The sequence below is a fragment of the Lagenorhynchus albirostris genome, chromosome 9, assembly GCF_949774975.1.
Source record: "Lagenorhynchus albirostris chromosome 9, mLagAlb1.1, whole genome shotgun sequence".
Classification (NCBI taxonomy): domain Eukaryota; kingdom Metazoa; phylum Chordata; class Mammalia; order Artiodactyla; family Delphinidae; genus Lagenorhynchus; species Lagenorhynchus albirostris.
The window spans coordinates 35,695,223-35,712,306 of record NC_083103.1 but is presented as its reverse complement, the minus strand read 5'-3'; the positions used below and the strand labels follow the sequence as shown (position 1 = coordinate 35,712,306).

Here is a 17,084-nt window from a genome sequence, read left to right as displayed (position 1 = left end):
AAAAATGCCGTGTAAATGGAATCATACAGTATCTGACCTTTTGGTACTGGCTTTTTTCACTTAGCATAATTCACTGAAAATTCATCCAAATTATGACTCGTGTCAATAGTCTGTTCCTTATTTCTGAGTATTATTCTATGGTGTGGATGTACCACAGTTGGTTTAACCATTCGTCTTTTGAAAGACATCCAGTAGTCTGGGGCTGTTACAAATAAAGCTTTATGAACATTTGTGTATAGATTTTTGTGTGAACATAAGTTTTCATTTCTTTCAGAGAAGTGCCCAAGAGTATAATTGCTAATCATATAGTAATTGTATGTTTCGTTCTATAAGAAACTGTCAAATTATTTTCCAGAGGGGCTGTACTATTTTCTATTCCTACTAGCAACATATAAGTGATCCAGTGTCGCCACATCCTTGCCAACATTTCCTATTGTCACTATTTTTTTCATTTAAGCCACTGATGTGTAGTTATATCTCATTGTGCTTTTAATTTGCATTTCTCTAATGGCTTATGATGTGAAACATCTATTCATATATTTATTTGCTGTCTGTATCTCCTCTTCAGTGAATTGTGTGTTTCTGTCTTTTGTTCATTTTCTAATTGGACATTTTTTCAGTGTTGAGTTTGATAGTTCTTTTTACCAGTTCTTTTATCGGATATGTAGTTTACAAATATTTTCTCCCACTTTGTAACTAGTCCTCTTAACAGAGCCTTTTGCAGAGCAAAAGTTTTTAATATTGATGAGGTACAAATTATGTTTTTATTTTTATGCATCATGCTCTTGGTATCTAAAATCTCTTAATCTGTAGGTTCACCTTCCTCTTTTTTTTTTATCATGCAATTCTTTGAAGAAACTGGGCCATTTTTCCTGTAGAATTTTCCACGGTCTGGATTTTGATGATTACATCCTCATGGTGTCATTTAATATGTTTTTCTATCCCTTGTATTTCTTGTAAACTTGAAATACAAGGTCAAGAAATAGAGGATTAACAAATTCAAGGGGTTTTTCCCCCCAGAACACCTCATGTGTGATGGTGGTGATTGGTTTCTATTGTATTGAGTCAAGGGACTCTTAGTGTTTGGCTGTCTCTGTTACATTGAGATTGATAATTGCTTTTGGAGTTGTCAGCCTAATCTACTTATTATAAAGTTCCCTATCAGCCTTTGACTTAAAGATTTTAGAATTCATTGAAAATGATTTCTTAGATTCATTATTTCATTAGAAGTTATAAAATTGTGATATTCTAATTAAATCATTTATTCTTTGTTAGGTGAAGTTATTCTGTAAGTACTCTCATCAAACATTTGGTTATAAGCTATAGTTTATATAGGAAAAAGGGGATAAATGCCGTATATTTTCTACTTAACATTTTCAGAATAATGAACTGTTTCCCTAGCATTTTCTAAAGGGATTTTTTTGGTTTGTTTTTAGTGTCATTATGAACTCATGGACTTTTAACGTATTTGATGTATTTTGAACCATTGTAATTACTATTTTTGGTGTTCACACTGGCCTATTTTTAGCTAATGACAGACATTTGAACTTGCCTCTTATATCCCTTTAACAATTCCTAGTTGTCTTCAATATAATAATGAAAAACAGAAAATATAAGTATGTTTATGTTTCAGATTATACTTTCTGGTACTATAAGATATTTTACAGTCATTTTATACTGCCTAAACATGGAATCAAAGAATCCTGGTTCTTTCATTGGAAAAGGGTATATATAGAGATCACAGTCTGGGTTCTAGGAGTGCTCATTGCTACTGTACTGCCATTGGTTGTATGTTGTTCTTAGTGGACAGGTATAGCTATTTTTTTTAATATTAAAAAAACCATGAGTTTACACTGATATTTCCAATTTAAGATTATGGAATTTTTACTTAGAGTCTTTAATTTTGTACTGTATCTCTTTTTCTTCTATGTAGAAAATATTAATTCTTAAAATAATAATTGTTTACTTTATCATATAATAGATTACCTATAATAGTTTTAAATTTTTTATATCAATTTTACTACTAACAATAAGATTTCTAATGCAGTTTATGATCCCTCTATATTTTCTTTTGTCCTAGAGTATATCTCATGGGAATACACAGTCTAAATACTGTGTTTCAAAGTTACTTGAATTAATTATTTTCCTCTGGTTATGTAATGAACTTGACATACAATCAGATTTATTTGTTTACTTTTTCTTCAATCTGGGGGAATTGCTTCTTTTTCCTTTTTTAGTTTAATTTTGTTTTAATTACAAAAACATTTATGTGGTTCCATTCCTTTTGTCCCTTAGTGAATAGATAATCTTAAAAAAATTTTTTTTTAGCTTTTGGTTTATTAAAAAGATATTAGATATGTATATATTTATATTTTCACCCTATGTTACGCAGAGTTAACATACTCTATGCATTGTTCTATGCTTTGCTTTTTTTTTTTTTTTAATTTTATTTATTTATTTTTGGCTGTGTTGGGTCTTCGTTTCTTTTCGCGGGCTTTCTCTAGTTGTGGCGAGCGGGGGCCACTCTTCATCGCGGTGCGCGGGCCTCTCACTATCGCGGCCTCTATTGTTATGGAGCACAAGCTCCAGACGCGCAGGCTCAGTAGTTGTGGCTCACGGGCCCAGTTGCTCCGCGGCTTGTGGGATCTTCCCAGACCAGGGCTCGAACCCGTGTCCTCTGCATCGGCAGGCAGATTCTCAACCACTGCGCCACCAGGGAAGCCCTATGCTTTGCTTTTTAAATTTAAAATTATATCTTGGCCATCACTCTGTATCATTATAGAAAGATACACCTCATTCCTTTCTATGGCTATATAATACTCCATTGTACAGATAAATATAATGTATATAACTAACACTCATTTAAATTTCTATCATTCTTTTGCTGTTACAGCTAATGTTGAACATTCTTGTACATATTTCATTTCATCTTCCTGGAAGTGGGATTGATGGGTCAAAGGGTTAATGCATATGCATATGCAATCTTAACAGTTTTTGCCAAATTCTCCTCAGCACTTACCTTATTACCATTCTGCTTTCTTACCAACAGTAATGAGAATACCTGTTTTTTCACAGTCTTGACAACAGAGTATGTTGCAGAATCACTTTTAAATTGCTGAGGTTTTTCCTGCCACCTAGACATTGTAAATTAAGATTGTATATTTGCATGAGGACTGGCTTATGTTAAGAATTATTGGAGGCGGGGTTGGGGTGGAGGGGAGTATGTGTTTGACCACCCAATGCCAAGGTTCTAAACTGGGTTGTCGGGGAGGGAGCAGGGTGGCAGCAGGTGAGATTTTAAATTTACATTTACTCTGTAGATATATTTGGTTGTCTCTGTTTTGTTATTTGGGTCTTATATTCCTCACTTTGGCTGGACCATGGGTTTTATCTCCCGTTTTTCCATGTTTATTTACTAGCTTTAGCAAATGGTTCTCAAGGTGAAAGCCAGCTTACTGATGCATGTAACTAGATGTTCTTTTTTTTCTTCTGGCCTATATGTTGTACGTAGAGGATCAGGAGCTCCTAAAATGCATTGGTGCAGGAAACAGAATGAGATCTTGTTCTTTAAGCCCTGAATCATACTGTTAATAGAGTTCATCTTTCCTGTAGTCTCAAACATCTATAATTTACGAGTTTTGTAGGACCACCATGTTACATATAAGTATAACTTAATTAATTCTCATCAGTAAAAGTGCTAGCAAGTAATTTAGTTGTATTTTTAAGAGTAGAATTTCCAGTTATAATTAATGATTTTTTTCAATCACCGTGCAGGATTGGAATATTGTTTTAGAAATACAAATGTATCTTTCTCCAAAGAAGAAATGCAGATGGCCTACAGGCACATGAAAAAGTACTAATTATTTGAGAAATGCAAATCAAAACTACAATGAGGTATTACCTCACACCGAGCAGAATGGCCATCATCAAAAAGTCTACAAATAATAAATGCTGGAGAGGGTGTGGGGAAAAAAGGAATCCTTCTACACTGTTGGTGAGGATGTAAATTGGTACAGCCACTGTGGAGAACAGAATGAAGGTTCCTTAGAAAACTAAAAATAGAGTTGCCATATGGTCTAGCAATTCCACTCCTGGGTGTATATCTGGAGAAAATTAATTCAGAAAGATACGTGTACCAGAGGGTTCATAGCATCACTATTTATAATAGCCAAGACATGGAAGCAACCTAAAAGTTCATCGATAGATGAGTGGATAAAGAAGATGTAGCATATATATACAGTGGAATATTAGTCATACAGAAGAATGAAATAATGCCATTTGCAGCAACATAGATGGACCTAGAGATTATATTAACTCACGTAAGAGAAAGACAAATATTATATCACTTTTATGTGGAATCTAAAAAAAAAAAGATACAAATGAACTTATTTACAAAATTGAAACAGACTCACAGACATAGAAAACAAATTTATGGTTACCAAAGGGGAAGGAGGGGTGATAAATTGGGAGTTTGGGATTAACATATACACACTACTATATATAATATATATATAACAGGGACCTACTGTTTACACAGGGAACTGTATTCAATATCTTCTAATAACCTATGGAAAAGAATCTGAAAAAAAAATACATGTATGTATGTATAACTGAATCACTTTGCTGTGCACCTGAAACTAACACCACTTTGTATAAACCAACTATACTTCAAAAAATAAAAAGAATAGGAAGGGAAGGAGGGATGGATCGAAGTATTTTTACCTCATTGCCCCATAGGTTTGCCACACTGGATATTGCATAACTTTGTAATTATTGCCAATCTGGTAATCATTTGGTAGTCTCATTGTGTTTGAATTACTAATGAAGTTCAGCATGTCTGCATATGGTTATTGGTGATTTCCTGGCTCGTAACTGTATATAATTTTTTTAACCCATTTTTCTTTTGGGTTGCCCGCATTTTTCTTGTTGATTACTGTTGCTTGTTGGAGATGGAAATGTGTGTGTTATCTTTCCAAACTCTGTGACTTATTTTTTATTCTTCTGATGTCTTTTGATGAACAGAGGTTCTAAATTTTAATGTCAAATTTATTAGTCTTTTTCTTTATGGTTAGTACTTTCCCCCGCCCAGAACATGGAGATATATATGTGTGTGTGTATAAAACTTCATACCTTCCCCATTTACATTTAAGTTTTTAGTACACTCATGTAGTTCTGGTAGTAAAAATTGTCACAGTCTTTCTATGGGGCAGTTTTATGACACAGGTCAAAATTTTAAATGTGCATATCCTTTAATGCAGAAATTCTGCTTTAAGAAATTTATCTTAACCAAATACATAAAACATTGAACAAAGATGTCTGTGTGTTCATGTTTAAAGCATTATTTTTTTACCCATTTTATGGCAAATGAGTGCAAAGGATACAGATATTCTTGTTGCTTGATATCATCGGACACCTTGCATTTTTCCAGGTGTGTGAAAGTGTAATATAATCTGTCTCGGTTACCGTAGAGCTATCAGTAAGGAAAGTATCTTACCCAAAAGTATTTTACATAATTACTTTAAAATTCTCATGTAACGTCCTTATCATATTTGTGATAAATAAAATGGTTAGTATTAGCACATTTTAAGGTGAAAGAGTCAAATCACAGGCTTGGGAATCACTGAAAAAACTTTGCAGTTTAGATGTTCAATGTCTAAGGCTATTATAAATATAACAATGAAGTAAGTAGAGGTTCTTTTACATCCTTTAAATCTTCTAAGATCAGACAAGATCGGGTACATCCTGTAAAATCTTAAGTTTGGTACATTTCTAGCAGAGAGCACTGTAGATGAGGAGAAAATGCTTATCTAATTATTTTTGTTATATCTCTAGAGCAGTGATTCTCAGCAGTGGAGGGAGCATGTCTAATTTTGCCCCCCTGGGATATATGGGTAATGGGAAATGTCTTGGAAACATTTTAGGTTACAGCAGTTCAGGAGAGATGGGGACTGGAGGAGAGTGCTGCTTAAATACCCTACAGTGGACAGAACAGCCCCTACAAGGAAGTATTATCTGGCCCAAAATGTTGGTAGTGCCAAGGTTAAGAAACCCTGTTTTAGAGTTCTCATTTCTATGCATTGATAATAGCTCATACCTCAACTTAGATGATATTATACAGGCCACCTGACCTAGTCTGAGACATCAAGGAAGTTTTTCCTTAAAAGGTGACATATGACAGTATACTTTGTCACATGCATGTACAGTTGAAGCTTCCTAACCAACCTGCGTTTAATTCACCAGATTAATGATGCTTTGCATTCTTTTTGTATAACATCTGCTAGATTCCTATGGCTACCTGAACACTTAGGCTAATGAGGTACCTTTAGTGTGCTGCTCCTCTTCTCCTCCTATCAGTTGGATTGTATTGTTTACCAAGAGCTTACTGTATTTGTTTGCCTACTTATTTATGAAAAATCAGTTAATATTAACATAAACTATTGAACAATATTGTAAGAAAAAAATTGTTGTAAAATAAAGCACTAAAACAATCGTGAAGGACTTAGGAGTGAGGGTGGAAATTATAGGATTGAAGGATTCTCCACTTGGCAAGTGGATATTGGTAATATTGGTAAACAAATCTACATTTGTATGTTTTTACTTAAAACATGTTGTTTTCAGTTAACTGACTACTAGTCCCAGTCACATTGGATAAAATCCTATCTATAGTAAATCTTATAGAATTGAGAGGAGTATTGAAAAAGAAGTCATCAAATATTTATTATGCTTCAGAAATGTACTTAAGAATTTGAGATTAGATTTCGTAGGTTTATTTATTTGTTGGAAGTAATCTTTAAATATTTTTAAATCTTTATTTTTTATCTTTAAATAAATCCAGATTGTTGACTGTTTGTCACTAGACTTTCTACACATAAACTCGTCATTTTATTGTTGCCTTCCCCTTGCCTCACTTTTTTAAACAGTTAATTCTACCTAAGCGTGTGTCAGTAATTCAGTTATTTGAACTGAAAAAAAAATTAGTCAAGAGAAGCACCTTATTCTGAAGGTATCACAGGTTTCTTTTATCATTAATTTATCTATTCCAAGAAGATACCATGAGCAGACATTTTAAAATAATAATAGGCATTATTTCTATTTCAGTGAATAATGTTAATGGTTCTTCTAGTTCCAGATTTGATCCAGTGTGTTACTTTTGTAGTTATTAATTTTTGAAGTGTAAATGCAAATTTTAATTTTAAAAAGTGAATGTCAGTTTGGGAAGAAAAGTGCCCCATGAGCATCATGGGAGAAGTATTGGGTATAATTCTCTTCCAGATGGCACCCCTACAGGTGAGGCAGCAGCCTGTGAAATTACAGTCTGAATTACACTGCAGATGAGCAGTGCATTTGGAGCAAAGCCTTCTGATATCAGTAATAAATGACTTGGTTCAGAACCAAGGACAATTCCCAGGAAATTAAAGCCTATTCTATCACGTAGGGAGCCTATAGTAAAATGAAGTTTAGCAAAGTGGAAAGTTGAGAGAGAGGACAATAACCGCAAGCAATCCATATATGAAACTTTTCATCTGCTAATATTTTTAACTAGACATTTTCATTTATCTCACAAATGTTAAGTTTTGTTTCTACATATATTCTAGTATATTCATTGATTTTCTAAAGTCATATTTTTCACAGTGAATGGTGGCTAACAGCCACTTGCCAAATAAGCTTTCACTCTGAAATATTAATCAGATACCTATTGTAAATTCTAATCTTGTTTAATATGCTCTATGGGAATTTTCTTATTTCAGAACACTTGAGTCCTTAATTACAAATGTAGTATAATATAATACAAATACCAAGTCTTATTTTCAATCAGGTGAATCAATTTAAGAAGCAACATAGAATAGTTACTCAGAACTTGACCTCTGTAGTCAGGCAGACCAAGGTTCCAAATTCTGACTTGTTCAACTGTTTCTGTGACTGTGTGCTGTTTTTTTTAAGTCTTATTTAACGTTTCTAAGCCTTAATTTCCTCATTAGTTAAATGGAAATAACAATAACATGTGCTTTAGGGAAGAATTAAATAAGATATTCCATAAAAGAACACTTAATACTATGAACTTTGACAGTTTTCACCACTATTATTATTTGAGAATTTTAATTTTAGAAAGCAAAACAGCATTTTAAAATAACCAATTTTAAGTGCTATGATAGAGTACAAAGCAGGGTAAAGAGAGAGAGTTCGGTGGGGGAAAAAGAAGATATTTTATGTGGAGACATTAAGAAAATCCCTTTTGAGGAGGTAATAGTTGAGCAGATATCTGGATACTAAGTGAAATAAATGACCAGTAAAATTGTCAGTCTTCATTGAGTAATAAATAATGTGGCTTGGGAATTCCCGGGGTCCAGTGGTTAGGACTTGGCGCTTTCACTGCCAGGGCCCAGGTTCGATCCCTGGTAGGGGAACTAAGATCCCACAAGCCCCGTGGCGTGGCCAAAATCATAATCATAGTCATAATGTGGCATATTTAGTAGATGGACTAAATATGAATATGTATAATCTATTCTTGTTTTGAAGGAATGCTTTTCTACTGATTTGCTAGTTTAGTTATTCTTTAACATAAAGTTTAGAAACTGCTTTGACAGAACAGAAGCCTTGTCATATACAAGAAATATCTTGCTACAGAAATAAAAAAGGTATTATCAGAAATAAAGTATTGTTTTTAATTATATACCAATGAAGAGAGAAAAAGGAGAAAAAAATGGAATGGGAAAAGACGAAAAAAGAAAGACGTGCTTTAGCCTTCTGCTTCAATCCATTTTAGCCCAATTCTACCTCATAGTAGCTGACCCCATATGATGACTTCTGCCAAATTAGAGTTATAAAAAATGGTCCTTTGTAGGTTTTATGTGTTAACTCTGTGCCAGGCACTCTGCTAAATCCTTTACATGTATCAACAAAAACATTTGATTATTTGCTTTCAGAAACTCTGACTTCATAATGTTGGCTGACTCTAAAAAATGGGAAGTAAAGACATGGCATTTATGAAATGATGTTTTTGCTGCCGGGGATGATTATCTTTGTTTTGTTTATTTGCACTCTTATCTCTTGTTGAGTTTAGTTAGCAGCATTGGGAATTGAATCTTAAGACCAGTGTTTATGAGGGGATCTGAAAATTGTCCAGTATTATTTTTCCAGCTACGTGACCTAAAATACCTCACTTAACCTTGCTAGTACTGATTTCTCTAATGTGAAAATTACATTGTTTAAATAGTTAGAACCTTAGAAACTCTCTAATATTGTTTGATCAGGATTCTGATCTTAGCTAAGGTGATCATTATGGGGTATGTGGAAAAGTGCTTATTGGTGTTTATTATTTTAAATGGAAGCAGACATATAGGAAAGTCTTAAGTATAAATACTAAAGTTCAGAAGATTAAGTAAAATTAACTTTTTTAGCCCAGCGAAACAAATCTCTCTATCTTCACAAGAAGAATCTTGAAGCTGGAATTGGCACTAATTTGGCCAACCTGATCAAATTATTTCAATTGGGTTTAAAATTTTGTTTCTTAATTTTAAAGAAAGTTTTCTCATTTTTATCTTTTTTTTTTGTATGCACACAATGCGTATAGTTTTGGCTGGTCTGAAAAAAAAAGTGACTCCTGGGGCGGGGGGAAAAAGAATTTTAGTTCTGACTGGATTTTAATATAGGACCATTCACTAAATATTATATAATTCTGGACAATCTGGTAAGCCTTCATTCTCTATTAAATGTAATTTAAAAATTCTCACTAGCCTTTACAAATATATTTTTTAAGTAGCTCTTAATTTTTTTTAGTTAAACTAATTAGATTTACTGTTCCAAACCTTTTTACATGTATTAACATACTTAGTTCTCATAACAGCTCTATGGTGTAGAATACCATTGTTATTGTCACTTAACGTCACTGAGTCTCGGTTTCTTCATTTGTAAACCTGCCCAACGTTACATAGAGAAAGAAGCTCCTCTAGGATATAAATCCAAGAGTCCACCCTCTAAATTGGTTCTATTGGTATTGACCATAGTACCGATTTAAAATACGGTTATTTAATCTCAGATGAATGGCTAATTATAACTTTATCTTAAATGCAATAAATGAGCATGTTGCTAGAAGGAGCTACTTTCAGTTACGGATTGAAAAAACTTTTTTGGTTTGATTGTACTATGTGGAAGTAAGATGGAGTTTGAACTTACAGAGGGAAAATACTTAGATTTAACTAACTACTTTGAAAGAATAATACTAGAAACAGTTTGACATGGTGCCAGATCAGTAACACACTATACTTTTTGCCCCCTTCCAAAAAAGACTGGACTATAATGAATACTCAATTTGTATGAAAATGTGATTTGATTTTATTTTAATGTTTTAACATGCAACAATCTTGCAAATAAGGACCGTTTTTTCCCAACCTACTAACATGTTTTACCAACTGATCTTTTCCTCTTAGGTAAATAGATGCCTCCTCTTCAAATAATTTTTTTGGCAAAAATTATAATTCACTTTAATCAACTGATAAATGCTTATTTATAAGCATCTGTGTGCATAGATCTGCATGAATTATGTCAGATTGATAAAGATATCTTAGTTGAATTCCAGAAGGCTCTTGTGCTTTGAATACACAGATGATATTAATGAGGAACTAACTTATAAGAGTTAGACATTTTACTGAAGTGCTCTATCAAGGAAAGCAGTTTCCACCAAATCCTTAATTATCCGAATGTAAACACAGTAATAAAAGAGTTTTGTTGCTAAGTCTGTCTTTTGTAGGCAATTATTTTCTTATCAGTGGATTAGTGTGTTGTGGGGAGAAGCTAAATGCCAATATAGAGTTGCTAGCAGTAGTTTAATTAGGTTCCTTTATAAGTGATTCAAGCACTAGAGCTGTATTTTCTGTAAATTTAAATTTTCTATTAATCTCTTGGGAAGATTATCCATTCTGGGTTTGAAGGTTTTTCCTGTGCTAGAGAAACATTTAAAACAGTTTTGTTCATTGTGTTGTGTATTGATCCTCTTAGTTATTTGTGCACAGAACAAATGAGTGAGAACAGTTTTGATTTAGAATGCTGACATGAGGGTAACATTCATATTGGTTAACCCTTAGCCATAATAGGGTGTATTATGTGCTAAGCACTGTGCTGAACACTTGACTTTCCCTGCTGCTCAGGGCTATTGGAGGATGGGCCCCAGAAGAAGACTGACAGAAACTGGCATTGATCTCTCACTCATGATTACTTTATCATTTCTATAATAAAGTGTATCGCATACTATTAGAATGTACTGTGTTTGTGACACCAGTAGTGGCAGATTATCTTTTCATCTGTGCTGTGATTAGGCTTTCTTGGTGGAGGAGTCAAGTGTTCTCCAGAGTCTGGAGCACACTGGGGCTGAGTTTCATGAAATGTATTTCAAACAACATAGTTGTGCAAGGTGTTGATACATGTTAAATAGAAAAAAAGAGATTTCTAGATAAAAAGTGGGTAATACTTGTTTAGAATTTGTTCAACCATCCTCTTTACCATAACACTTCTCAGAACTGTTAATGTGCTGATGTGCATTATGAATCTCTGTATGAGGATGATACAGCATCTGGTCTTTCTCACCTCTCCCCTCCTTTTTTTTTTAAAAAAAAAACAACTCTTCAAAGAGAATGTTTTTGGGCAGGAAACATTTTGGGAAAAGGTGTTCCAGACCAGAGTTTCTCAGCCTTAGCTCTGTGGACATTTGGGATCAGACATTTCTTTGTTTGGGGGCCGTCCTGTGTCAGTGAAGGACGTTTATCAGCATTGCCCCCACCCAGCTGTGACAATGAAAAATGTCCCCCGGGGCAAAATCTAGTTAAGAACTATTGCTCTAGATTAATATTGCAGTATTCCAGGAAATTATAGGATACATTAGCAATTTCTATCTGAAAGTTTCCTTTTAATGTGGAAGAAATAATAGTCTCGAAAGTGGAAGCACAGGTAGAGAAGGTTCAGTATATTCTGCTGTAATAAACGTTCTGGATCCACTTTGTACCCTGGCCTGATTTTCTTTTCTTTTCTTTTCTTTTTTTAACATCTTTATTGGAGTATAATTGCTTTACAATGGTGTGTTAGTTTCTGCTTTATAACAAAATGAATCAGCTATACATATACATATATACCCACATCTCCTCCCCCTTGCATCTCCCTGTCTCCCTCCCACCCTCCCTATCCCACTCCTCTAGGTGGTCACAAAGCACTGAGCTGATTTCCCTGTGCTGTGTGTGGCTGCTTCCCACAAGCTAGCTATTTTACATTTGGTAGTGTATGTATGTCCATGCCACTCTCTCACTTTGTCCCAGCTTACCCTTCCCCCTCCCCATGTCCTCAAGTCCATTCCCTGGCCTGATTTTCTAATAATTATTATGTGGAGAATTTACTGCAAAAAATAATTTCAAACTTTGCAGAATATTATATGGTAGAGACTAAAAGTATATTTTCCATTAAAACACTAGCCAGATATTTAAATTGAACTGCATATGATGATACTGCACTTTTCTAAAATCCATTTTTTCTTTTTTTATACAGGGCTATTTTCTTCTTTTTGAGTCCATGTTAGATTCTGTCCTTTATGCAAAGAACAAATACTTGGCAAAAGGAGGATCGGGTGAGTATAAAATTCTAGTTTTAGTAATCTAATTTTAGTCTAGCAGAACCAAATGAACCTTTGGATTTCAAATAAACTATGCATGACTGAGAAAGTTCCCAATAGAGATGAAAGACATTTCCATCAGAGGAAGATTTAAGACCTTTGTTTAGTGTACCGTTGATAGTAGAACATTATATAAGATATGCAGAACTCTTAAGTTAATGGTATTCTCATGAACACTTTTAATAAAAATACTAAGGACTAGATTTGGAAGCTTTTTGATATTCAAATAAAAATCTAACAGAGACTCTTTGATTTTTAATCTTTGTGACATTTAGGGTTTTTTTGTTTCTGTTTTTTCCCAAAAGAATGTTTCATACTAGGTTGGAGATCATTCACTTTGGTAGCAAATACTCCATGACTTCACTGAATGTATAAACCTGGCTTCTTTGTAATTTAACAAGAGTATTTAAGTAGTGAGTGGTTTCTACTAAGTTTTTAAACCACAGTATACCCAATCAGTATTTTTCAATAGATCCCAATAAATTTGGAAGGCTTCCTTTTCATGGCCATGGTGAACTTTTAATCATATTAGCTCTGTGTACTCAAAGTGAGATTGTGTTTTGACAGGCTTTCTGCTATGAACAGTTGTATACAAATAAATGTTCTCAGGGATTATGTTTTACTCATCTTTGGCTCTTCACTGAGCTCCACAGCTTCTGGAACATAGATAGAACATCATACATGTTTTTTGCATTGAATCATTAAAACTGAATTGCATAGCATGTCTCCCTTCATTCACCTTTCCCTGTACCTTCCCTTTCTCAAAGCTTCAGAACCAGTAAATCATTTCCATGGTCAGAGTACAGTTGATAAAACTGTTATATAAAAGTGGGTGAAAAGGAGGATACATTTTGAACTGGTGACATACTTATGCCTTGACCATACTTATGCCTCCTGCCCATCCATGTTCTATGAAATTACTTTGGCAGTAAAAATCAGTAAGGCCAAAACATAAAGCATAGAGAAAATTCTCCAGTACAGTTGAGTTCTTTTTATAATATCATTTAAATAGATTGCCTTTGTTTTTCAAAATGCTCTCATTTTATCACTGTATTTCCTGCAACCATTTCGAGATACACTTCTGATCTCTGACGTGAACGTGGCTAGAATTTTTAGATATATTTTACCCTGCAACAATTGGCTGTATCTCTCAATAATTGCAGTGATTGTTTTTTAAAGACAACTACACTTAATGACTAAAAACTAATATTATCTACCATTTGTTGATTGTGCAATAGTTGCCAAATAATACGCTGTACCTTTATTTATCTTATTACATGTAATCCTCACGTGTTGTAATCCTCACAACAGCCCTGTGAGACTTTAGAAACATAGGTGTCCTGGATGGTACATATTAAGTGTCCAAGTCTTGAATTTTTTTTTTTTTCTAAACTCAGATCTGCCAGACTCCAGTATTCTTGTTCTTTTCAGTGTCCCTTGTTGTTTCTTTACTAAAGTGCATTTTATTGAATCTAATTCTTGCCTTGAAGTTGTTCTAGGGAAGATTCAGAAAACTGTTTCCATACTTCCCTGAGTGGTGTTCATTGATCTTACTGAAGGACTGACAGCAACTTAATACATTTAAATTGAATTCTTGATGAAATTCATTAAGAACTTACAGCCATGTGAATAATGAGGTTATAGCTGAAACAGTGGCAGAGCTATTTCCCATCATCAAAGGGATAAAGTGGAGGCTTTATTCTAGCTCTTTCCATATTTTTATATAACTGCTGTTAGCACTAAGATAATCTGGAAGTATATTGAAGCGAGGTTAGCATTTAACTTCATAAGCAGTGCTGTTGAATGTTACTTGTTAAAAGAATCAAGAAAAGTAGGAAAAGTCAGAAATGAGTAACATGAAGTGGTTTAGCCTATTTTGTGTATTTGTGTATGCCTTGATGAATAAATATCATCTAGATGCTCATTCTTTTATTGTAAACAAAGTTTTCTTTCATGTTTTTCTGAAGGAAAGATTTATTAAGCAATTAGCAGTGTCAAGGTTTTAGAAAGAATGATTGAATTATGAGAGAGGGAGACTATTGGAGACCATATAAGCATGAAGGGACCACAGTTTATTTTTACATGAATCCAGGTTCAGTTTATGTCTCACTTTATATTTAATGGCATGGAGTAAAGCCTTTATAAAAGACAGTCAGCCAATAACTTGAGTATTCATGCTCCTTATCACCAGGCAGTTCCACAGTACTTTAGAGGTACTCATTTACTACTGTTATCACTAATAAAAATAAAGCTTTGTGGGGATTCCCTGGCAGTCCAGTAGTTAGGACTCTGCGCTTTCACTGCTGTGAGCCCAGGTTTGATCCCTAGTCAGGGAACTAAGATCCCACGAGCCATGCGGTGCGGCCAAATAAAAAAAATTTTTTTAAGTTTTGTAAAGTTAGTGAAAGTGGATTTACTATTTTCTTCTATTATTAGCTAAGACTTACTAATTGTATATCAGAAATTGTTGTGTTTTACATTCAGCCAACCAAGAGATCAGGAGTAAAACCAAGAAAATGTTAGGTTGAGATCAATGCATAATTTTACAAGGAATTAAGATGAAAACCAATGTATATTTTAGGATGACAGCATAGAATGTAAATGCTTTATACCCTAAAAGTGTCACACATCTCACAAAAATTGTAAAGGGAATGCAGGAGGTAGGTGGGAAAGTGTGTATACTTAAATGGATTTATTTTATTATTATTTTTTTTTTTGCTGTACGCGGTCCTCTTACCGTTGTGGCCTCTCCCACTGCGGAGCACAGGCTCCGGATGCGCAGGCTCAGCGGCCATGGCTCATAGGCCTAGCCGCTCCGCAGCATGTGGGATCTTCCCGGACCGGGGCATGAACCTGTGTCCCCTGCATTGGCAGGCAGACTCTCAACCACTGTGCCACCAGGGAAGCCCAGATTTATCTTTAATAGGAATTTATGGGATATCATTTAAAGCTGACAACTCAAGTAATAGCATTAGAGCACATTTAGCACTACAGAGGTAATATTAAAATGATACTGTTGATTAAAATTGAATGGTGAGGCTTGTGGTCATTGATCCTGTCTGTATCATGATTGTAGTGGTGATCGTGTAACTCTATGTTATCAAATCACATAGGATTATACATCAAAAAGGACAGAGAGTGAGTTTTACTGCGTGTAAATTTTACCTCAATAGAGATGACTTAAAAAAAAAAAAATGAGGGCTTCCCTGGTGGCGCAGGGGACACGGGTTCAAGCCCTGCTCCGGGAAGATCCCACATGCTGCGGAGCACCTGGGTCTGTGCACAACTACTGAGCCTGAGCTCTAGAACCCGTGAGCCACAACTACTGAGCTCACAAGCCACAACTTCTGAGCTCATGTGCCACAACTGCTGAAGCCCACGCACCTGGAGCCCGTGCTCCACAACAGGAGAGGCCACTGCAATGAGAAGCCCATGCACTGCAACAAAGCATAGCCCCCTCTCGCCACAACTAGAGAAAGCCCACACACAGCAACGAAGACCCAACACAGCCAAAAATAAATTAATTAATTAAAAAAAAATGAAGCAGCATCTTCCACCTCCTTCAGGTCAAATGAATTATTACATAATTTGATTTCTAGCTATTTTGAAAAATATATTAAAACTCTGTACTAACTACCTACTTCTGTAATTGTTGTTAGTATTATCATTACATCTCTTTTTGTAATTAAAAAAATAATTGGGTGATTAAGAAGAGGAAAGGAAAGGGAAAAACAAGGAAATATACTAACTTTATCATTACTCGCAATAGGAGATTAGTAAATAATATTAAAAATAGACAACTAAAGATATTCTATAAGGTTGTAATTATAAAGTTAGCTACTAGAACAAAAAGGCAAACTTTGTAAATTAAAGAATTAATACTTAGGAAAAAGCAAAAAGACCATGTAGTTGAACTACTTAAAAAACAAAATAAAAACTACAGATACAGAATAATATAAAATGGTAGAGTTGTGAACAAGAAAAAGTTCTCATATCAGTAATGTAAATGGACTAAATTCATTTATTAAATGAAAAAGAATTTCAGATTGGATCACAAGAGAAAACCCAATTCTGTGCACTATATAGTGACACACCTAAAACAAAATTATATAGAAAAGTTAAACTTGGGTTAAAAAAGATACTCAGGCAAATAGAAAAAAAGTCATGATATTGATACCAAACAAAAGGGAATTTGGGCAAAATATTATATAATTATATGAATAAGGCTTAGCATTAAGGAGCAAAATCATGCCCATCTTCATAGCTACTGAAAAGGTTTTTTGTTTTGTTTTGTGTTTTGTGGTACGCGGGCCTCTCACTGTTGTGGCCTCTCCCGTTGCGGAGCACAGGCTCCAGATGCGCAGGCTCAGCGGCCATGGCTCACGGGCCTAGCCGCTCTGCGGCATGTGGGATCTTCCCGGACCGGGGCACG

The 17,084-nt window shown here is 34.5% G+C and overlaps 1 protein-coding gene across 8 annotated transcripts in view; it reads left to right on the top strand.

Annotated features, from left to right (window-relative positions):
- Positions 1 to 17,084, top strand: part of PRMT3 (protein arginine methyltransferase 3) — a 137,737-nt gene that overhangs the window by 63,358 nt on the left and 57,295 nt on the right. For all 8 annotated transcript variants that reach the window (XR_009542408.1, XR_009542410.1, XR_009542409.1 and 5 more), the window contains one exon: positions 12,529 to 12,607. Coding sequence is in view for 5 of the 8 variants with exons in the window: in XM_060159523.1 (XP_060015506.1) it covers positions 12,529 to 12,607 (79 nt within the window). In the remaining 3 variants the exon portion in view is untranslated. The remainder of the gene's footprint in view (positions 1 to 12,528; positions 12,608 to 17,084) is intronic.